General features: G+C 40.8%; 1 protein-coding gene across 2 annotated transcripts; it reads left to right on the plus strand.

Moving 5' to 3' along the window:
- Positions 1-822: 822 nt before the first annotated feature.
- LOC126391504 (alpha-1,3-galactosyltransferase 2-like) lies at positions 823-11,717 on the plus strand. Of its 2 annotated transcripts, XM_050046347.1 has the most exons (8): positions 823-1,094; positions 2,745-2,837; positions 3,113-3,190; positions 3,321-3,416; positions 4,316-4,411; positions 5,116-5,211; positions 6,261-6,398; positions 7,104-11,717. In XM_050046347.1, the coding sequence occupies exons 2-8, from the start codon at positions 2,833-2,835 to the stop codon at positions 7,786-7,788; spliced, it is 1,194 nt and encodes a 397-aa protein (XP_049902304.1). In that variant the 5' UTR covers positions 823-1,094; positions 2,745-2,832; the 3' UTR covers positions 7,789-11,717. The 2 variants fall into 2 exon arrangements, with proteins under 2 accessions (XP_049902304.1, XP_049902314.1); XM_050046357.1 differs by lacking the exon at positions 4,316-4,411.
- Positions 11,718-23,767: the final 12,050 nt, after the last annotated feature.

Raw genomic sequence — 23,767 nt, forward strand, 5'->3', positions numbered from 1 at the left:
GTAAGCAGAATAAAACGTAGGTTATTGCCTCTTCATGTAACTTAGAATAATAACAGTGTTGTTTTCTAGAGCTTAATCATTAAGCAGCAGCAGCTTTTAAAGTCCATGCAGGAAGCTGGATTGTGTATCTGTGTGTGACGGATGGGGTTGAAAAAGATTTTATAATAGTCGACTGTGAGAACAGACAGCAGACTTGTAGTGATATGATAAAAAGAGGGAGTATGGGGCCGACAGTTTAATGACGCTTCCTAGGTGGGGCAAATGGACCTTTCCTATAATCTAGGAGTGTAAAGTCCATGTTTGCTGAGAGCATTTGCAAGCACTTGTCTGGCTGGAATGGAAGATCATCTTTCTGGCACTACTCGGGAAATTATGGTCGTGGAGTAAATGCAGACTAGTGTGAATGGCAGAAGTAAGTCCAAGGTGGCAAACATGTTTCGTAAGAACACAAAACACAGGTGAGCTATGCATAATGTGCAGGTCAACAGCACACATGCAGCAGGCATAAAGTGTCATGCATTTTTACACAAAAATGACACCTGTCCTCCCACTACAGTGCCTTTAGCTCTTGTAGGTTACAAATAAGATGCTTATTAACACAATGTATTAAATGAGATATTGTGACTTACTGAAAAAAAAATGTAATTAAAATGGAAAAACAGGGCACATGATGAACACATGTAAATACATTCCTATTAGCTGAATGAGCTCCTGTTAAAAAGAAAATAATAAAAGAGTGGAAAATAGTAAAAGACTGACCGATGAACCTGCTCTGAGATGCCTGTCAATCATCTTCCTCTCCTGTCTTAATTACAGCAAAGTTGACCTCATGCTGTGCCAAGTCACAAAGTTCCTGGTCTGGACTCTGATAGAAAAAACCCTGTATGGCATGTGTATCAACGCTCAAGGCGCTGAAAGGCAATAAAACCAGCGTATCCAAACTGAACCTTTTCAGATGAGCCACTCCCTGAATGTCACACACGGAGGGAGATCTCCGCCGCAGAAAAATCCACAGAAAGTGTCCCGAGGGTCGTAGATCCTATTAATGTTCTGGGTATGTTGTGGACTTCTACCTGAAGACAACCTGCGTGCAGGTAATTCCTCAGCAATGTCTCTGTCAGGAAACGTGTGGCTCGCTTTGACTGTTTAGAATAAGCTACGGTTTTATCTATAGCCTGACCTATAGCCTGTATTTCCCTTGTTTCTCTGTTCAACACAACAATTTTCACTTCATTGTCATAAATTACGTTTTTTTGTTTTGTTTTGTTTTTTTCAAACAACTGCGTTATTTTAAATATAATCTAAAAGCTAAAACTTCATTGGGATTGAGAAATTTGCTGGTCATGTGTGTCAATAACTTTTAAAAAAGAGGTGGAGAATAATTTGTTTTATTCACCTGCCTGTTAATCATTATATAAGGTCATCAGTGGTCTTGAAGTATGAGACCTTTTCGACCAGAGTAAATATTCACAGGAGCCATTTAAGAAAGATAAAAGACATTGAATTTTGCATCACCATTCAATTTGTTTCGACTAAAAATATTATAGTTAAAGTCTGGTTGGTTTTGTCATGGTAAGCGGTACACATTTTAGCCAAGTCATGGCACAAAGGGAAAACTGTCACTGGTTTACCTCAGTTGTTTTGCGTTTATTTGTATTATTTCTGTGAATGTTAAATTATCATAATATAACAAGAGGTATGATCACTAATCAAGTAATTATCAAAATAATTAGACATGGAATTTGAGTGAGCAACCTTGTCTAATTTGGATTGAAAATATTAGTCCTCAGCAGGGTCCAGAAACACTCCCTTTTTTATTTTATTATAGGGGTGTACTATAATGTGACACAGACAAGCGGAAATAGCAAATTCAAAGAATATGCTCCTTTTCATTAATTTTGAACAGACAGTAGTGCAAGTGTCAAAGCCAGGGAAAATCGCTTTGTATAATAAAAATGGGGAATATTTCAAACACTTCTGTATTATACACCACCAACACTGAAGGCAACAGGTCACAACAGGCTTTAAAACTGAAAGGCGTCTCTTGTGCTTATAATTGAAAATACAAAATATATAGACTAATAAAAAGTAAAACTAGTGCATTAGGACAAGTGTTTCAATTAGTCACACTTTGGCTATCCTCTAATGTAAACGTTAGCTGCTTCAGCGATTGTTTTATTCCGTCTGTTTTGTGCATAACGACTGCTTGAAAGCAGCAGTGACAAAAAGTTTGGCTCCAGGGTGTTTTTTTCTCGTCCCACTAATCAACAAATCTGGGTAATGCCATCGAATGTGCATTGGCATGTTGTATGTGTTTCCATGCCTTTGTCTCTTACACAGCTCTGTCTCCATTCCTGCTGTAGCTGACTGGAAACCTGCAGGTGTGTCTCCCAGCTCGAAAGTTTCATTTGGGCTCACCAGAGAGTGACTGACTTGCATGCCAATCAGCTTGTTATGCTAACCTCAGCACCTGTTGCTATTGCTAATTGGCGTGCATCAGTCTACATACCATGTATTTTGCATGCAGCTACATGCACCGAACTGTGACCCCCACACCATGGCCGTTCACTTCCAATACGCCAATTGTTACAGCGACCCTTTCGAGTGCTCTATATTTACTCTGACATTTAATTTTGTGATTTAGAATTCTGAAATTTATGCTAGATATATTGTTGTAACAACTGCGTCCATGCCATGTAAACTGCTTTGCTAACAATCCCACAATGCAATGTGTTTTCTTTCAGGTGCCATTGTATCCACCAGCCAAAAGATACCTTCACCTCCTGCCAGAGTTTGTTTGCTGGAAAAATTAAGAGAATTTTTTTTACAGCTATGAGGTAACTAGTACGAGTAAATATAGGCAAGACAACTTAACACAAAAAACATTTAATTATAGTTGGTGAACAGAGGCCTGTACTACAAAGCAGGATTTGGATTTGCATCGAACTTCAGGGTTAACTCTGGGTTTTCAGGACTACGAAGCTGGTTCTCTTTTTACTGGGATAAATCACCCAAATCACAACCATATCAAAGACTGCATGTCATTTATTACCATATATTATATTGCCTGCACTGAGGTTGTCCCTTTTTGTTTGCTTTTACATCATTTCAGTTGGCTCAAGACATGGAGTGCTAGAACCTTCTGCTGTCTTGTGTTGCTTGTTATTAGCTTCACTTCCTTATATTTAAGGTGAGTACCACAGTACTATTAATGCCCTTGCTGACTGATAAGAGTACATACAAGCCAGTTTGATTTATTTGCAAGCGTCACTTCAAGATAATTTTAACCCTGTCTCATGATGGTAATTTTTCAATGTTAGACATTTAGCGACCCTCAGCCCTGCCAAAAACCTGCCAGTGGCCAGTGAAGGAGAACAGAGACAGATCATCAATTTAGCCAAGGCACTTAAGTTACGGTAAGAAATGTGACCTTTTAGTTTTGGCTGCATAGGCTCAGTGCAGGTATTCATGGTAGGAAAGATGATTACCTTTGTTTTTTCATCTATTTATTATCATGTTTTAGTTAAAGCTCCAGTAGGCAACATTGTTTTGGTATAATTGAGTAAAAATGTTATAATATCCTCTAAGCATAATGTAAATCAAGTGGTCTGAGACAAACAATAGGTTTCTGCACCTCACCATGGCTCTGTGTTCAGCCTCTAAAGATCAATATCCTGCCGATGTGCATCAACCAATCAAAGGTCAGCTCAGACCACTCCGTTCCTATTGGCTGTTCTACTGCATATGCGCATTCCCGTGCCGCCAGCAGAAGGGGAAAACAAGCAGCAATGGCGAACAGTGCACCAGGTAAAATAGCTATTCCAGCATTGGCTACAACTTCCTACACAGCTAAACCCAAAAAAAGGAAGACAGAACTCGGTTCCCGGAGCCCCGGAGGGAGGGGAAGGGTGAGGTGGGGCCGGGCCCGGCCGGAGGGCACAAGGGTCAGCCGTGGGAGCGGAGCCGAGGGCTCTCCGCGGAGAGCGAGAGCCGAGGCTCGGGAGTATGTGCGGGTCTGTGAGGGAGGGATGGGGAGGGCTGCTGCGTGGAGAGGGAGAGCCAAGGGTCCCAGAGAGGGAGAAATAGAACCAAGTAGGTTAAATTCTCGTGTGCTCGTCTGGTAGGAGGGGTTCAGGGCAGAGACGAACGAAACCTAACTCAGATGAGACTCAAAAATCACCCGTGTTTCAAGCTTTCTACCTACTGCAGCTTTAACTATCAGATTCTTTGTGATGCAGACCCTAGAGGTGTATTCATCTTAGTCACTTCAAAATAATTTTATTCCAGTCTCATGACGGTCATTTTTCAATATTAGACAATTAACGACCCTCGTCCCTGTGGACAACCGGCCAGTGGCCAGTGAAGGAGAACAGAGACGGATCATCAATGTAGATGACACGCTTAAGTTTGGGTAAGAAATGTGACCTTTTAGTTTTGGCTGCATAGGCTCAGTGCAGGTACTTGTGGTAGGAAAGAGGATTAGCTTTGTTTTATTATCCATTTATTATCATGTTTTAGTTAACTATTAGATTCCTTGTGATGCAGACCCTATGGTGCACAAAAACACTGAGGTGTTTTTCAAGTTTTTTAAGTGTCCCACTGAATCAAAGTAAAAGACAATGGGGCATTGATTGTCTTGTCAGACAAACCCCTGGAAAGAGTTCAATCCAGTCTGCTATGGAGTACAAAAGAAACTGCTATTACTGCCGGTGTACAGTGACACTCTGGGCAGTTTGGACAAATGAATGTATAATCTGGTTACAGAGTATAAAATAGCTCTGATAACTATAAGCTTGCTCTAAATTTTGTGGATTTGGCAGAGTAATGTTTAAATGTACTATACTCCTTCAAGTGAAACCAAACAACCTTAAGACCTAGAGTTTTCATATATCTATCGAATGTTTTTATACTAGTCTAGTCATAGCTAGTCTACTAGCTGCCTTGAGCAAGAGGAGAGATCATCAGATGGTGTCTAACTTTCATAGAGTGTTTCAAGTCCGAACCACAAAATCTTACAATTGGCGGGTCAGCAGTGGTGGCTAACTTGATTTATTTGCAAGAGTCACTTCAAAATAATGTTATACCAGTCTCATGATGGTCATTTTTCAATATTAGACAATTAACGACCCTCGTCCCTGTGGACAACCCGCCAGTGGCCAGTAAAGGAGAACAGAGACAGAGCATCAACGTAGATGACACGCTTAACTTTGGGTAAGTGATGTCTTTTTAGTTTTGCTCAGAAATCTAGTCAATTTATCTTAAGGTATATTTAGACACATCATGTTGTCCAACTGCTTTTACTGAGAGGTTTGATAAGAAGTAATGATGTCACGGTAAACATAAAAAATAAAATCTCAATGAAATACATGCCTACCCATATCATTGCCATAATCAGAAAAAAATGGCTGTATGTGCAGAAAGAGTTGGGTCAGTTTTCGGTTTTGCCAGTCTGGTACGGTATACAAGCCTTAACCGGTTTGATTTTTTCTTCTGAAGCCCCCCAGCTCATCTCAGGTCAAAAGTAGGGCTGCCACGATTAGTCAACTAATCGATGACTAATCGACTATTAAAATAATTGGTGACTAATTTAGTAGTCGACTAATCGGTTTGAGTCATTTTTCAGAGAGTAGTACTATAAAAGTACCCCAAAATATTCTTACTGCAGCTTCTTACGTTCAGATATTGGCAGCTTTACACACTCTCCCATGACAGTGAACTAAAACCCTTTGGCATGAGTATGAAACAAGACATTAGATGACGTAATTTTGGGGTTTGGGCGAGACAGACCGACATTTTTCAACATTTTAACACATTTTTCGATGAAATGATTAGTCGACTAATTAAAGAAATAATCGACAGATTAGTCGACAATGAAAATAATCGTTAGTGGCAGCCCTAGTCAGAAGTGTTGATGTTTTGCTGTAAACTTAAAGCTTCCAGCTCTCCAGTTCATATATTAATATCTACATCACACACCAGTGCTCCATGGTGGCAAAATCTGTCTAAATAGAATAGTCAGAGCCCTACTGACACAAAAACGAATGACATTTAATTTTTGTATCTGTGAGAGGGTGAGAGCCATAAGAGAGTGTGAGAGAACAAAAACACTTGAGCAACTCTCATGGCGGTGGCTTAAAAAAATGATGATACTAAATGTTCACAATATAGTCATTTTATACGGAACAACATCCCACACAGAACAAGCTGCGATACACCGCCTTATATGGCTGTTAAATCTTTGTTTTTATCTTCCATTTCAGGGCCAGGCCACAGGTTGCTACACGTACGTCTTGGAATGCTCCCATCATCTGGGAGGGGATGTTCGACCCTAATCTTTACGACCAGCAGCACATCGAAAGAAATTCAACTGTGGCCCTCACTGTGTTTGCTGTGGGAAGGTTTGTTTCTCCAGAAGCACAGTTCACTTTAAGTTTTCAATGTCCAATCTATATTCTATAAAACTTAATTCAAAGGTGATATACCACATTTAGAGCATATCTATCGATGGTAACAATGCAAACAGTGCTGACAACAGCAACAGTGCTGACGGAGACAACAATGTCAATGTGGGGAGGAACGGGACATTGGGCACTTTGCTTCCACAACACTGTCCAGCCACTGCCGCATGAGCGCAGTGCAGAGCGGCGGAGATTAGCAAGCCAGTGGGATACAAACACACACATATCCACGTGCGACCTCATCTACCACATTAAAGAACAAAGAGAGTCCGATTACAACACACAGAGGGAGAATGACTTAATTCTCTGCTCAGGGTGTTATTAAACCACCAGATCTTGTCTATATCTTATCTCTTGTTTGCTGCTCTATCAATGCACTGAACGCCCAGTTCTTAGTCTAGCACCAATCATGGCGTAGTATTAGGAGCGAGAGAGAGAGTCAGATCAGGATATATAGTCTTTAAATTAAATTTTATGGTATAGTTCATTCATTTATTTATTTGTAATGAGTGAGTATGTAGATCTTTTTAAAGAGACTTTAAATAAAGGCCTGCCTAAATAAATATGGTAATTTTATCGTAGTGTTTCTCTCAGTATTTTAGTTATGAACAAAAGCAATTATTTGTCTCTCTGTCTCCACCTAAGGTACCTTGACGCCTACCTCAAGACTTTCCTTACCACAGCAGAACAACACTTTATGTTGGGGTTACAGGTGACATATTACGTTTTCACGGATCAGCCAGAGAAGGTACCAAATATCGACCTTGGTCCTAAGCGGAGCCTGAAGGTGATGTCGGTGGAAAAGCACTCCAGGTGGCAGGACATCTCCATGATGCGAATGAAAACAATATCAGATACCATTGAATCAGAGATTCGTCACCACTGCAGATATGTGTTCTGCTTTGATGTGGATCAAGTGTTTAAGGGAAGGTTTGGCTCAGAGGCTCTGGGGGATTCTGTGGCTTTGCTACACGCGTGGTTTTACAAACTTCCAAAGAACAGATTCACCTACGACAGAAACCCCAAATCCAAAGCCTTCATGGAAACTGGAGATTACTACTACCATGCTGCTGTCTTTGGAGGCTTGTTGGAAAATGTGAAGAATTTGGCAGATTTCTGCTTTCTGGGTATCATGGAGGACAAAGGAAACAACGTGGAGGCTCTGTGGCATGATGAGAGTCATCTGAATAAGTACTTTTGGCTTCACAAACCAAGCAGGCTGCTCTCCCCCGAATACTGCTGGGACCAGATTATTGGTAAGAACACTGACATACGTGTCCAGCGTCTAATATGGGCACCAAAACAATATAACAAACTCCGTACGCGGTAGAGTGGCTAAAAGAGCCAAAGTCTGACAAATACAAGATTGTTTACTGTAAGATCTGTATTGAAATCTTACCTTTTCAGGGATTTGTAGAAATGTGTATATAGAAGCACTTGGTGCCTTCTGTTTTGAATGCTTATTTCTGAGCAACACCACTGTCGACCGCCAGCTTGGCAGTTATTGGAGAGAGAAAACCCAAATTTGGTGAAAGACAGTGGAACCAGGGTGAAGAATCGGATCACTTAAACCTGACCAGATTACATTAATGGATTAGGAGCAGCAGTTGCAGAGGCAAGGGAAAGCAAACTGATCATGGTGTGTGAAGTTTCAATGGGAATGCAGCACGCTTCATTTGACAGTTCAATTGATGAAGACATCAGCAGAATGAAAATATCTTTGTAAACATATCTTTGTAAACATAACATAAGTGTAGCAAATTCTCTCACAGTCTCTTACAGCGCTCGACAGTGCAAGCGTTTCACTCGCATTTGTGACTAAAAATAGGTGTGTGCGAACTGTAAAAAATATTTAGGGGCACATGTGCACATAAAAAAATCTGCCGAAGCAGCCTATATTTTTGTCAATAAAAAAAATATGATAATCTAACCGCAAATGTTGGAGGAACTCCAGCAGCCTTGCCTCTTCCCTCTTCCCCGTGTGATACGGTTATGTGCGGTTTTCCAAGCCACTGTCGACACAATGAATATAAGTCCCACTGTCGGCAGGGTGGAAATAAGTCAAAGTGTGGCGGAGACGAGGGACCGAGAAAAGCGGCGGACCTCCGGGGAAGCCTGCTCTGTTCTCCCCGCAGTTAGGGACCGTTCGCCACGGTACCGCTGCTGGGCAGGGTGGAAATAAGTCCTGCAGAGTTTCAGAGGACCTGGAGAATATTTTAGGATACTAATAACATTATATAAGATAATCATATTGCAGAGATAATATATATAAGATAATAACATTAAAGACAAAATTAAATTGCAATACTTTTTCAAAACTTGATGATTTTACCTTTCTGTACATTTTGTATACAAATTCATTGAATAATTTTGCTTGTAAATGTCTATTTGCATCACGTTTATTACGGAAAACACATTATTTGATCAATTTACATTGTGCCCCTAAAGTTCTTTGTGCGCTCCTTACTTTTTCAACTTAGGAGCACATGTGCTCCTTGGGAAAAAAGTTAGCGTCAAGCCCTGTCTTAGTTTACAGGCTATCAATTATTTACTTTGTTATTATTATCTGTGGTTGTTAATGGTGTAATAATAACACCATAAAAATATTTATGGAATATTTATATTTATTGTGCTAGCCGTATGGGGAGAAAAGTCACACAAAAAAAACATGATTGACTTTAAAAAAATCCAGATTATATCTGAGTTAACTGTTTATTATTGTTTTATATTTATCTTACATAAAGCACTTTGATCAATAGCAGCTAAATGTCTTCATCTGCTTGTCTAATCAGCTGCTGCATTTTTTTCCTGTAGATGAACTTGCTTATAGAAACTGCCTTACAGAACAGCAATGACACGTACCATAGACTCTTTACATGCACATGAAAAACCCATTCAAGAGGTCCTGGTTATAATTATATTCGGGATATGGTGTTTACATGAGCTCAGGGAAATCGGGTTATTCATATTCCCAGTATACATCGCAGATTATTTGGCTGTACTCCAGCTAACATATTTGGGTCTCTCATAAACTGAATATGGTTTTTACATGTTCAATCACATTAAAGGGGATACCCCAAACACCTGATAATAGACTGGATATTCATGTTCATGTATAAGCATGAACTAGTGGAGTCTATGGACCTTTGCATTGCTGTTCTGTTGCTAGGGCAACAGCTTTGGTCCTCGTTCACTTCCTGTCAGCTAATGTATTAACAAACACTTCAAAAGGAAATAATGTTGTTTTGTTTATGTTAATCTTCATGTTGTCAAGTTTAAGATTATAAGTCCTTCACCTACTAAACTAAATTGTGTATGTTAAAGAGTAAGTTACGGGCCAGTTCCATGAGCTGTTTCACATCTAAAAAAAAAGAAATGTCTGTCAAAAACTAAAACAAAAAAAAACAAAAAATACTATTAAAGTTATTCTGATTATTATCTTAGCTCAAGCTAAGTCGCACTACAAGTGGGCAAAAATTCCAACGAAGAGTGCAAAATTATTGGTAATTGTTAACAAAATGCACTTTAAGTACAGACCTTTTTGGACAAAAATATGGCACTATATGCACTATGAAAAGCTGTACCATTTAAAATTGCCTGTTTGGGTTCATGTAATATGTATTTCAAGGTGTTGCTGTTTACAGGCCCTCGATATTTAATAACAGAAATTTACACAGATATACGCTGTACCATTTTTATCACAGCTGACCAAACACTGCAGCACAGGAAATTGTGTCTGAGATTTACTATCTAGAAAAGGCAGGTGTAAAGTCTGCGACACAGTATGACTCACAGAAGGAGAGAGAGACTGAAGGAAACACTTACTGCACAAACACACACACACACACACACACACACACACTACACAGAGCCAAACCCTGAACTGCCAGCCTCTGACCATTTCCAAGTTCATTGTGTCTGTGTGTGGAAAGTATCCTTCTTTGAAAATTGACAATAAATTGTTGAAATGATATGTAAATTCACAATGTTGATTTTATTTGATAGATTAAATTAAATAATGAGGTTTGAGGTAACTGACCTCTTTAAATTTTATTGAACGCTTCTGGTCTACAAGGTCCTCCACTTCCATAGTCCATTGCTTTTCACATCATGATCACACACAAGGAGAAGGAGCACACACACAAACAAGCAGTAAAAAATGTATGCAATTCAGTTTGCTCCTACATGTCTTGTAATTTTTTTCATTTAGAAGTGCATGTGCTCCTTGGGATAAAATTATCACCGAGCCCTGTACCTAAATAAGACTGACATGAGTAATGCATGTCAAGAGCCTGTCTGCCCGGCTCACCCCTGGGTGGCCCACCTCACCACTCAGCATGAACCACCCAGCAGCCACCTGTGTCATTCAGCTGACCTCAGATCAGCTTGGACCTGTCTGACTGAAAGCAGCGATGCATTATTCATAGACTGCCACCATCTGGCACATCAGTGCACCCTGCCACCTTACCACTCACCCTGTCAAAGACACACAAGCCAGAGAAGGGCAGTATCAACAGAGCAGTCCTCGCCTTAGTGCGTGTAGTTTACAGGCCAAATGGGGAGGCCTTTTAGTTTAAGGGTCTGTTAATATACAACAACAATTTTCACAGGATTATATAGCTGCCACTGAGTCTATTGAATGAGGAGGTTCCTGAGAAAATGTGAGGTTGTGAGGGAACACTGTATTCCAGTCTAATGTAGTGTATGTACCTTCACAAATTATGACACAGGACACCACGTTCTAAAGTTTAAGAAAGTAAAAGACTTCCTGTAGTTCCTCCTAGTTTATCGAGCAAAGAGTGAATGCCAGAGAAGAAGAATCCCAGAAGTGCTGTTTAACCATGTGCCACATGAGGGTGCTAGTGTCAAGTCTGCCTGAGATACACAACTGCCTTTGCACCGGACAATACACCAATGCATGTGTTGTGCACATGTACGAGTGTGGACAGTATTGTAGCAATGCAGGTTTTCTCAGTGCAAATTTAAAGGCTATATTCCATAGTGTCTGGAGTCATTGCTTTGCTGTCCTCTCTGGTTCAAGCTTGTTTTACCTACGACCAAATGCAGCCTCTCTGATGGGTGTCGTTGAGTGTAGTCAGAAGTGTGTTACACCTGTAACTTCACCCAACAGTAATATCACAAGATCCCAGTGTCCACTGCTGCCATCACTGCAGCAAGGGGAAGAGTTAAACCACTGGACCTCAGCAAAGACAAGATTCCAGGTGGTGTTAAGTGTGTCTTAATTCACAATTCTCTGTGTCAGACGCCACGGGATGGACTCATATGATCTGATTGTTATGAATAAAGAATTTGTCTTCCTCCTGTGGATCTCATTTATTTAGCGTCAATTTGCAGCTTCACTGCTGCTCCACATCTCTTCCAATCATTTTTCCATCTATTTCAACCCTTCATTTCTCTCTATGTGCTCACCCCTCCAAAGATGGCCTAAAAGAAAAATAAACTCACTGTTTGACTCATGAGTTTTAACACTGAAAACAAATCTCAAGATAACGTACAATAGCAAGTTTTTTTTTTGTCAAACATTGAGCCCGAAAAGTCTCATGTTCTCTAAACAGTTCAAAAGAAATGAGTTAATGATGATTTTTACATTTATTTTCTCTATTTATTTTAACATTTTTTACAATTTTTAATCTAATTTTTTGGTTTGTTCGATTTTTTTCTTCATTCGTGTGCTGTGATCCGATTTCTTCTGTCAAGATACTGACACTAATTTCTAAAAACAAATCTTGAACCAGTTAATCTATATTGGAACCGTAGAAATAATCTTACCACACTAGAGGACTATTACACATTTTAGGAAAATTAGACTTTGAGGGCTCAATAACATACATACAGGACATGATGAGATGCACTGTATAGGCTGTGCCAAATAGCACAAAAAGTCTTCACTGAATCACCACAAGATGGCGCTCAAAGCACACAATAATAGGGGCAAGAAGCACAGTGCACTTTCCAAACAAAGGAAAATGCAGTTACAGTAATACTGTAAAAACTACATTGTATAAACAGCACAATTATTCAACAGACAGAGATTTGATATAAAAGAATATAACAAATATTTCAGCAGACAATGTCCAATTTGTCAGATGGCATATTTTGCTTTGATCCAACTTGCATGGTTGTGACATCAATATGCATATAAAAACCATTTTCCAAAAAGGTTTGTTGGCTTTGATGACAAATTCAGCTTGTGTTATGTGGACCAGGCACCTAACTGTATAAATAACATCATTCATGACAGCAGGATATGTGTCTGTCCTCAGAGAATGACCTTTGTATTTACCTGGAAGTTCACCAACTAGCTGGAACCATACAAGAGTGCTTTACTATATCACAAACAGTAAGTTTTAATCCAACATTTGAAAACCAGCTCTGCCTCTGTGTAGCTCTGCACGTGCAAAGTATTAAGCTCAAGACACACTACAGAACACAGTTGTAAAAAATTTAACATACCTGCTGTGCTCACATTAAACAGACTTTTCTCCAGTAGCAGTGCCAAGGTCGGGCTGTGAACCTGAAGACACAAGAAAAGGGGTTTGGGTTGTGAGGGCTCTCAATATCTACTAACTTAATTATTTTAAAAGGAAAAAATGACAAAATAGAGTGCCAAATTAGAGCTCAACAAAGCAGACGCATCTCACAACATAAATTGCTTGTGCCCTCATTTGTGCTGGAAATAGACACAGAAGGCTGGGTGAGGGCACATAGACAGTGTGCTGCCTGCTCTTCAAGACTAGGCAGAATATTGTTGGATGCTTTGCTGGGACATCTAATCACTACTGAAGTGATGTAGCAGAAATTCTATTTTTAAAAGGGAAATATTTTACTTTCTACTCCACTGATGGCTGAAGTTAGAAGTTACTCCAACATACATACGTAAGTATCTGAGTACTTCTTCCAGCCCTGCTGGAAGTGTGTGTTATACCTCAAATTCAAACCAATGAAAAACCTTCCCCAACAGACTCTGGATCTGCAGGTAGCCTCCTGGTTCCAGTCTCAGGGGTCCACCTGGCTGTGAAGCAAGTAATATCACATCCAGGCTCACAGCCCTTCAAGTTATATCCACCTGCATGTCAGGTGTCTCGCACACAACTGCTGTGTCCATTTGAATGAGGCAGCAGTCTGATCATGCATGTTACCACCTGAGCACACACAGCTATGTTTACACTGTATGGTGAGTCTGGTGCAATATGCTGTCGTCAAATCATCTTCAGGTGTCCTTTGGTGCCAATTACAATATCTATGAATATGCAAACATGTCTTACAAACATAGTTTGTATAATTTCCATCTGTATTACCTAGAGGCACGCGCTGAAATTATTAAAATAATTGACAATTTTGTGTCAAGCATTATCAGGTTTAAACTAATTAAATGTTGAGGATTTGTTGATTTGCTGTCATATCATTATTTATGGAATATATTTAGGTTTTGGACTGCTGGTCGGACCAAACAAGCAGTTTCAAGACATCACATTGGCCTGTAGGAAAAAGATGCATATTCCACCATATCCACAGATTTTATAAACTAAACAATTAGTTGCCTGATTATAAAAGAAACTGAAATATAATGAAAATAAAGAAAACGTGTGCACTAATATAGGTGCAGACCAGAAGTGAATACAGTAAGAGGCGCGTTCAGAGGCATTCATCCATGCATGTATCACACATGACTGTATTCCACTTACAAAGCTAATAACTGATTACACAGCACAGTTTGAGAGAGGAAAGGATGGGAAGCTTCTCACAGCAAACTAGTCGTAGCAGACCTCCTGCACAGGCCTCAAATCACACACAGCAGATGACTGAGGAAACAATGTACAATGCTTTGAATGTAAAAATTAAAGACTCAGTCTGACTGTCCCTGGTTATCGGCTATGTTGACAGTGAACAATTTTCAAACTTGCAGCCAAACAACGCACAGAAATAAACAATATGACACCAACACAACATCAACAACTGAGCTAGCCAAACACAACAAATACAAACTTCACGACGAGACGTTAAACATTAATAAAGAGACACAGACGGACAGGTGGTGTATTTGACTCACAATATTTGACGCCGAGTCTTCTCTCATTCATGTAACGTTGGGCGAAATGGTCCATACCCATGTCCACTGATGTAATGCTAGCTACTTTTGTTTGTCTGTTTGCTTGGTAGCTAGCTAGCCTCACAACCGGCTATCATTAGCATAACTAGCAATTTGGCGTTAGCTAAATTGTTTTGTTGAACGTTAATGTTAAATGTTGTTTCACAGCAAAGTATTACTTTGGGAGGCCAGAGTGAAACTGACTTCAGTTTCTTCCCCATATTTCTGCCCATTTTCAATTTGTAAAATGGCGTCAGCACGATGCAGGACACACCTGATTTTCCGCTACGTCGTTAGCTAACGTTTGCTAACGGTGACGCACCTGTATTTCCGCTGACGTACGTCAGTGATAGCATGCGCAATATCCTCCTTCACCACGCAATCAAGGGGGGCGCTGTTTCACTCTTTTAGGCTAAAATAAGCTAAACTAAGCCAAGCCAAGCTAAGCTAAGCTAAGATAAGATAAGAGGGGAAATTCAAGTATCACAGCAGCACAAGACAAAAAGACATTAAATAGAGTAAGATAAGAGAAAAAACAAAAATTTAAAAATAATTATAGATAAATAAAAGATAAAATGAAAATAGAATTGCTACATCAAGATGGATAAAGTGACTAAAATGGCAGACAAAATGTCGAATATATTAAAGTGTCAATTGGTAAAGTGTCAAGTGTCGTGTTGATCAGATGCAAAAATAAGTCCGTTCAGAGCTGGATGTAGCTTAAGCCAAACTGCTGTTGTGCAGTCTGATGGCGGTGGGAACAAAGGAGCGTCTGAATAGTTCAGTCCTGCACCTGGGTGGGATGATCCGCTGGCTGAATGAGCCGCCCATCAGCCACAACTCGTCGTGCAGTGGGTGAGAAGGATTGTCCAGGATTGCACAGATTTTGTCCCTCACCCTCCTCTCAGCCACTGTCTCCAGACTGTCCAGGTCCAGGTCCAGTCCCATCACAGAGCGAGCTTTCCTCACAAGCTTGTTGACCTCACCAGTCTTAACTCCACCCCACCAGCACACTACAGCAAAGAAGAGTGCACTGGCAACCATAGACTGGTGGAAGGTCTTGAGGAGCCCACTACAGACACCAAACGATGTGAGTCTCCTCAGGAAGAACATCCTGCTCTGTCCTGTCCTATAGAGGGCATCTGTGTTATGAGTCCAGTCCAGTTTATTGTTGATGTGGACCCCAAGTTACTTGTATGAGTCCACCATCTCCACCTCCTCACCCTGGATGGTGACTGGGGCAGGTTGCCTCCGGTTCCACCACCTCCTCCTTAGTCTTGCTGATGCTGAATTGAAGGTGGTTTTGGTTGCTCCACGCGACAAAGCTCTCAATCAGATATTTTACAGATATTCACTGAAAACTGGGACAAGTAAACAAGATGATTATTTATTGTACATGTATATTATTATTCATATATTTAATTTATCTTTGGGGGTGGCAGTAGCTCAGTCTACAGGGACTTGGCTTGGTAACCAGAGGGTCAGCGGCTCAAGTCCCCTGTACGGGCCAAGCATGGAGCGTGGATGGAAAGATGGAAAAGCTGTTGACAAATCAAGTGCAGCTATATGAAAACTTTCAATCAAAAGATAAGCATATCCCAATGCTTGTTGCTTGCAGGACATGACAAGCAGACTAAGTAATCACAGCTACAGTAAATACAGTAAATGACTTAAGGTATGAGAATTACAGCAGGAGAGGGAGGGCGTGTCCTGAAGAATGATGGATCACAGAGCTGACAGCATTTTCTTGTAAATTCTTCCAACAGCACTAACACAATAAATCCTCAGCTTAATTCCTTTGTGAGAAGCGTGTGTGTGTATGTGTGTGTGTGTGTGTGTGTGTGTGTGTGTGTGTCAGACAGACATTGGTAGACACTGAAGTGTTCCACAAGTGGCTTTTAGAGGCAAGCTGTTGTGTTAAGGCATATTTCTACACGTGCCAACAAACCATGTTCCAATCCAAACATTTCACATTTACACATTTTTTACATTCACGTTGTCTGGAGTCCCACAGATCCACAGATAATTGCCACATTAGCCAATTCTCTTTCCTTTGGATAATTTTCCTTTCTTGTGATATTATCAAAACCCAGTGTAGAAAAGCAAACAGGCCTCCAACATACACTGGCCTTGCGCGTTCAATGAAGAAGACAAAATATTAAAACATCTATAAAGCACAACAATAAGGAAATATTTAATCCTTTATATGTTATATAGGCCGTGCATGAACCAATATATATTCACATTCTTTGCCAAAAGTCATTCATAGACAAGAAATATATCTTACGATGTATGTTTGGGGTCAATGAGACCCCAGAGAGCTCCCTGTTGGATCTTTTAAGAACAAACTGCAGTAAGAGAAATCCTGCCACACTGGTTTGGGATTTGGGATTTAGTGCTGTGTAAAAGAGGTACTTGTCAACACCAATCACAGCTGTAGAGCTTGACAGCTCACAAGGACCTCAAACAGAAGTAATGCGTCATTTTCTTGCGGACTTCTGAGACGTGAGTTCAAAATCTTGTTCATAGGTAATTCTAAGGGGACAAAGTTTCAAGGTGACGAACACTGTAAAATGTTTTTCAGCTGTTTCAAAGGGCACAGTCTCAGGGACCCAAAGCAGAACATGAGAGTGAATTGTAAGGCATACTTCACCTATGGAATGCGTATTTGTATATCAGTAACTCACTGCATGTTACCTTGAATATGCAACCACGGTGAACAGAGAATCCATAGGCAAACATTCTTCATGAATTGAAGTCATTGGGGGCCACGTTTAACAACAGCAAAACTATATCAAAACATCTGTTTACAATCTCTTACACAACTCATTTATCCAGTCATATGCTCAGTACGATGTACACACGTCAGTACAAACAGTCTCATGCCCGGTGAGTAGCGTGCCTGGGCACATGCACGCGTTTGAACTCTGCAAGCGGAGCTCATACCCATGTGTACACTCAGCCATGCTCAAGACATGCTACTTGCAGGTGGAAGTGTTCTAAATTGTACCATTTAATGAAAATGCATGTGTTTTGGCAACACTTTCTTACTCCCAACTCGTAACATACCGAGGCTTGGTCAGTGGCCCTACAGGTTAGAATATGATGCACTAGATTCGCCTTCTGCTTCAGTTTTGGACACCCAGGACAACATGTCACGTTACACTCATTACATGCATTGTGTCTTTTTAAAATAAACTTTTGTTTTCACAGGAAATTTCAACACATTCTCACTCCGACCTTGTCACATATCAACATTTGGTCATGGAGATACGACATGCAAGATACCCTGGTTAGGTTTAGTCAACAACAGGAACAGGGTTTGGCTTTACAATCTTACAGGAAGTGAACACCTGCCCTCCAGGTGGAAGTTGGTGGTTGTTGGATCCATCCACCACCCCTCCTGCCCACTCTACTCGGACTTCTGCCGCCTGAACTTTCATTGTATTCCCCTGCGTTTCCCCTGACACAAATCATGCCAACGTGAATGGATGGCATTTTTTAGTCGGCGTCTGACACCGGAAGTCACCGACCAAGCGCTGGTTTTCGTTGGCTTCAGAATGAGACGGGGTTGGAAATGTACAGTCTCTGCTTGGTAAATGTTGGTAAAAAAATTTTTTTGAAAAATAGTTTTTAGGTTTAGGCAACAAAAGCACTGGTTAGGTTTCGAAAAAACATCATGGGACTCCCAATGCCTCTAATACTGCTACTAAGGGTATCCATGTGCATCAGTGTCTGACGCCGAGGGCCACTGACACTGACGGCCATGGACCAAGCATCTGTATTTAACGATTTAGGAGTAAGACCAGGTTGGTTTGACAAGTACTGAGCATATGATTGGATAAGTGAGACTTGTATTATACGGCACAAGTTGTGTGAGAGTTGTTTTGATATAGTTTTGCTGTTGTTAAACGTGGTCCCTAATGACTTCAATTCATGAAGAAGGTTTGCCTTTTTTTGATTCTCTGTTCACCTTGGAGGCATGCGGGAAAAACAAAGTCTTCTTCACAATTTCAAAGTAACATGCAGTCAGTAACTGATATGTATGTGGTCATTTTGTGGGTGAAATATTCCATTAAGCTAAAAAATCTGACCACTAACCCAAAATTTAGAGACTGCTTGGATACACAACTGGGGCTGTAAACAATGACATTAAATGTTTTGTCTGATGCATAAAAAAAATCAGATGGCATCACATGTCCTCCAAAACTGTAATTATTAAATGCCAACATTTTGCTTATGAACAGAACAGAGACAGTACGGTTGCACACAAGCACACAGGCACATGGTATAAAAACCCCTGTGCATGTACTCTCTCAGTCTGTGCTGTGTCAGATGTGTTAGAAAGCCTTAAAAAGCATGAAGAAAAACAGCCACCTGATACAAAGGTCACTCACAGGTAAAAGCCCTGTCACCTGCTGCTCTAAGCTACGCAGTAATTAAACTCCTCCACTGAATCAATAGTGTGAAGTGTTCTTACCCAGTAAGGTTGTTAATGTCCTCAACAGGCCGTGTTTTTAGAAGCTACAGTTTCAGGTTGTGACTTGCTGACATCATGTTGCTCTCGTGTTTTACGAGAGGTGGCACCTATGTTGAAACCCAGCTATGAAAATATGGAGGTGAACTGGAAGCACACATAAACATCAGGGTGAGTATGAAGTCAGGAGTAAGTGTGTGTACACCTGCACGCGTCTCTGGTAGTTTGGCACATACTGAACACCTTATGTTTTGCCTCCCTGTGACCTTTAATTCTGAAAAAGCTGCATTCTTCTAAGTACCTCTGGGCAGGCCTCTGAAACAAAGACGCAAACGTGAATGAAGGTGTGAATCAAACCCTCTAATGCAGGCTGTGCCCCTTTGCTTTGCACAGACTACGAGAGAGTTGGCTGAATCAAGTGGGGTTGGATTCCAAAACCCAGTTCATTTTGCATTTAGGTGCGAACTGATAAAATAATTAATCACAGGGACAAAATAAATATATTTTAATGTACACAAATGTTCTCTTAAATGAGGTGATTTGTGTCATGAAAAACAATCATGTTGTGCATTTGTACCAACCAGCTTTATGGGACTGACATAGTGTTAACATGCGTGAGTTACAAAACATTTAATAGACCAAATTCAATGTTTATCTATAATAACTTCTTAATAAATTCTTTGAGTCATTTAAATCAAACAGTGCTGAGCAGACACTGCCTCAATTAGTTAGTTTTTTTGTCCCCTAACACCAAAAAATCAATTTCACACCTTCATTCGGTGCCATTCACTTTCACACTGCACTTTTTAAAGCGGACCAAACCGCCTTGCTCACCACAAAAACAATGGAGCAACACCAAATTTATGCAGTCTTGGGGTTTCTGTTTTTACTTTGGTGTTCAAGCTGCCCAGTATGAGCAGCAGGCGAGGCAGCGAGCGGTTCGCACTTTGTGTTTTTTCCTACCCAAAATGCACTGCACTCTAAGTCACTTCCTCTCTTTGGTTCACTTCCTCTCCATGGTCCACTAGATAGTCCGTTTGCATTTCCCACTGTAAGCGAACTGCACCAGGGTTCACTTGCAAGGGAACTGAGACCCTCAGTTTTCAAGGGGACCAGGGTTCACTCGTTTGGTCCGCACCAGAGTTTGAATGAACGTTCACACCACTCCAAACGAACAGAACTATCCGTGGAAGCGGACGAGGGTTCGTTGCCAGCGGACCAAATAGCGCCAGTGTGAATGCGTCCTTAAAGCAGAGCACATATTCAAATATAGTACTTTAACAGATTTTTAGGTGTCTAAAATACTTTTGCTGTGGCCCCCTCCACTGCAGTATATTGTTCAGCTTCAATGTCATTAGATTTGGTTTGCAGTATATTGTTCAGCTTCAATGTCATTAGATTTGGTTTATCAAACATGATAACACAACAAAGTGCATAAAATAAGCAAAGCAGGGACGTCAGACAGGTCCGATCATACATCTTTCTGATGGTCGATGATCAGCTGTTGATGCCATTGTCTTCGTGGGATGCTCTCCTCCTGTTCTCTCTGTCCAGGTAACATGAGATAACGCAGCACATCTCATACTAGTTATATTTTGCCGCTTGGGCAGACACCCGGCAGCAGCAGCTAACATCTGACACCAAGTCGTTAATTTCACCCTGAAACAGCTCGATTCTGTTGTTAAATCTGCGAACAACTGTTGGGTAACATTAGCTTTGTGATGCTAAGAGTTAGCCCTGTCACAGTGGGGTCCATGTCATTGGTCCAACAGCCCATTGGTCCGATGTCCCGTTGTTCCGATATGTGATTATACTAGGCTATACTGTATTTGTCCGTTGTTCCGATATGTGATTATACTAGGCTATACTGTATTTGTGTACCATAGAGGATCAGCAAACCTAACCAGACCTTAACCACAGGGCATCATGATAATTTCGGAACAACGGGACTTCGGAACAATGGGTTTAATATGGTTGGAACAATGGGATGTCGGACCAGTGTACTGTCGGACCAATGGGCGGACCCCTCACAGTGCGACTCTGTCCCAGTCTCACGATAAACAGTGCACGCTGCTCGACAATGAAATGAGATTTTAACTCTTTAAAAAAGTCAAATTTGCAGTAATGTTGTGGTAATTGGACAAAGTTTCACACACCATCTTCACCTTAACTTAACTGTAACTATCCTAAGATAATTATAATGTTGCTTTTTTTCAGATGTCATTAATGGCATAACTAGTAACATTTTGAAAAGAAATAAGTTAACATTTTGCTATAATGGTTGTGTCTTTGTAGTTTGTTCTTTGGGTGCACAGGGACCCCAGTCGCTGGTCCTTGTTTGTTAAATATGTTGGTAGGATGACTGTTAAGGAGGCAGCTCAGAAAAATGTCTCTTGACAAAAAGCATCACGAGAATATTTGTTGAATTCTGTCAGTGATTTTGTTCCCATCAAGCTCTGCTTATACACAATAACACAAATAATACCTAATGCTTCCAGAGGCTTACGGAAACCTAAAACTGATCTAAGAAGAAATTCCTGTGGCTTACCCATCTCATTTATTCTTTTTTGAACTCTAATAAGACACAAGAATATAAGAGCAGAGCTTTGTTTGGTGCAATGAAGGGCAGATTTTAGAGGTTTAGAGGTTTTACCCCACCTGACTCTCACACCGCTCTTTGACTTTGATGAAAGTTGCTTTCACAAAGCCCCAAACACAATAGATCTTCCCCACCCCACCCTTGCATGCCCTTGTGAGAGGATATATGTCAAAGCTGTAACATCATACTCCAAAGTATCACTTCGACTCTCCACGGGTCACATTCCTCTGTGATGGTGGAGGACGTGTGAATGGATTCACCAATGTGAGGGAGAGAAGGAGAAGGAGAAGAGTTTAAGAAAAAAGGGGGAAGATGAAAAAGGAAAGCGGAGAAAATTGCAAGACAAAAAGAAAGGAAAAGAAAAGACAGAGTTATGAGAGTGAGGTCCACCACCAGCATCTGGCACGGCTCATCCTTCCCATCATACACATTCCTGTCTGACACGCTCACAAAGCACCATTGTAATGAACTGGATCTGACTCATATCCTCACTGCTACCAACCCTATAAGCTCGCTAGACCACATACACACCAACACACACACCAGCACACACACACGTTTGGCCTTGAGCCACCGCCATTGTGCAGAGTTATGGGCTGACAGTTTTAATACCACCTGTAAATGATTCTCTACTGTACAGAGAGGAGGTGTGAACTTCAAAAGATAAGGAGAGAAGAAAGGAGGAGGAGGATGGATGAACCGTGATATAGTGTTACTCTAATGTCACGTGGCCTTTGGTCGAAGGGGACACGACGTGTGTGTTTGTGTACGTGTGTGTTTGTGTGCATGGTGTTGAACATTGTAAATTATTGAATCTTTAGTTCAAAATAATGTGTATCATGAAATGTATGGATAAGTGCACATGTAATGACAGTGAGAAGCCGACTGACTGAATGTGGAAAAACTGAGACATACTGTTGAAATTGGATTTCATTTTCTAAAGACATCTCAGGCTGTTCCTGTGTTTCGGAAAAGGATGGACATCTACAGAATATACTTGTAAGTCTTTACTAAAAAAAGGGAAAATATTGGAGCTGATAGTACACACAGGTTATTGTGCGATGGTTTTATTGGTCCGGCCCATCTGAGATCAAACTGAGCTGAATGTGTTTGACACCCCTGCTGTAGATCTCTGCCAGGTGACCCAGGCTGATCGCAAACACTCCAGACAATTCTTGTAATTCCATCAGACACGTTTGAAGCAACTCAGACATACCTGCCTCGTCTGTTTGTGACAGAGCTGTGGCATGGTACCCAAATCTGTGATCCATGTATTCATTACTGGACTTTTAACAATATTACCTTTGTCTGTACAAGATCAGGCAGGTGAAACGCTCCACTTCTGCAGCCAGAGTGCAGCACAGTTGCACCTGTTGGAATTGTCCCTCCTGGCTCCTGTACAGGAGTTGGCTGCAAAGATAACAAAAAAAAGGGGGATTTATTCATCCCGTAACATCGCTATATATCGGGTATGGAATTCATCCGAAGATTCTTCATTTAAAAGAAACACCAACCCTTTCTGTGGATGTCGTTTTTTTGGCCATGACAAAAGGCTAAAATGTGACCAGACAGGCTTTTTGCTTTTAGCTGAGACGATTTTCTGGAAAAACTTGCGGCCCCTATCAGCTGGTTAAGAAGGGTCTTTTCATAAATGTGAATCAGTGACTGTGTTTACAAGGTCTTTAGTATCCCGGTTTTGAGGCTTATCTCGGCTTTGAGCATATCCGGGATATGATGTTTACATGGAACACAGAGAAACCCGGTTATTCATATCCCTGTATACGTGACAAATACCAGTAACCCGTTTTCTGATCACTGCATCTGCGCAGGCGTGTGTTACGTCTTTTGTTTACAACAGATTGAGCGGGAAATGTGATATATTTATGGCAGTTGTTGCCAGAGGACAGTGACCTAACATCTCGTCCAGTGTTTTGAAAAATTTGAAGGTTGCTGGATCAGAGCCACTTTTCTGGTTCTGACGCTTGGCTAAGTAGTAGTGCTTCTTCAATATTTTCCACCGCGACCTAACTTGTTCAACGGTGCGAGGTGGAAAACCAGCGTCAAGTAGCTTGTCCGCAACAGACTTGAATAGGTCGGCATTTCTGTGTCTTCTGCCGTCTAAA

This window comes from Epinephelus moara, chromosome 1 (assembly GCF_006386435.1).
Source record: "Epinephelus moara isolate mb chromosome 1, YSFRI_EMoa_1.0, whole genome shotgun sequence".
NCBI classification, from domain to species: domain Eukaryota; kingdom Metazoa; phylum Chordata; class Actinopteri; order Perciformes; family Serranidae; genus Epinephelus; species Epinephelus moara.

Excerpts from the sequence above, each read along its gene's own strand:
- LOC126391504 (XM_050046347.1), top strand. Across the intron at positions 3,191-3,320 it reads TTCACTTCCTTATATTTAAG|ACATTTAGCGACCCTCAGCC; the intron begins GTGAGTACCACA and ends TTTCAATGTTAG. Across the intron at positions 4,412-5,115 it reads GATGACACGCTTAAGTTTGG|ACAATTAACGACCCTCGTCC; the intron begins GTAAGAAATGTG and ends TTTCAATATTAG.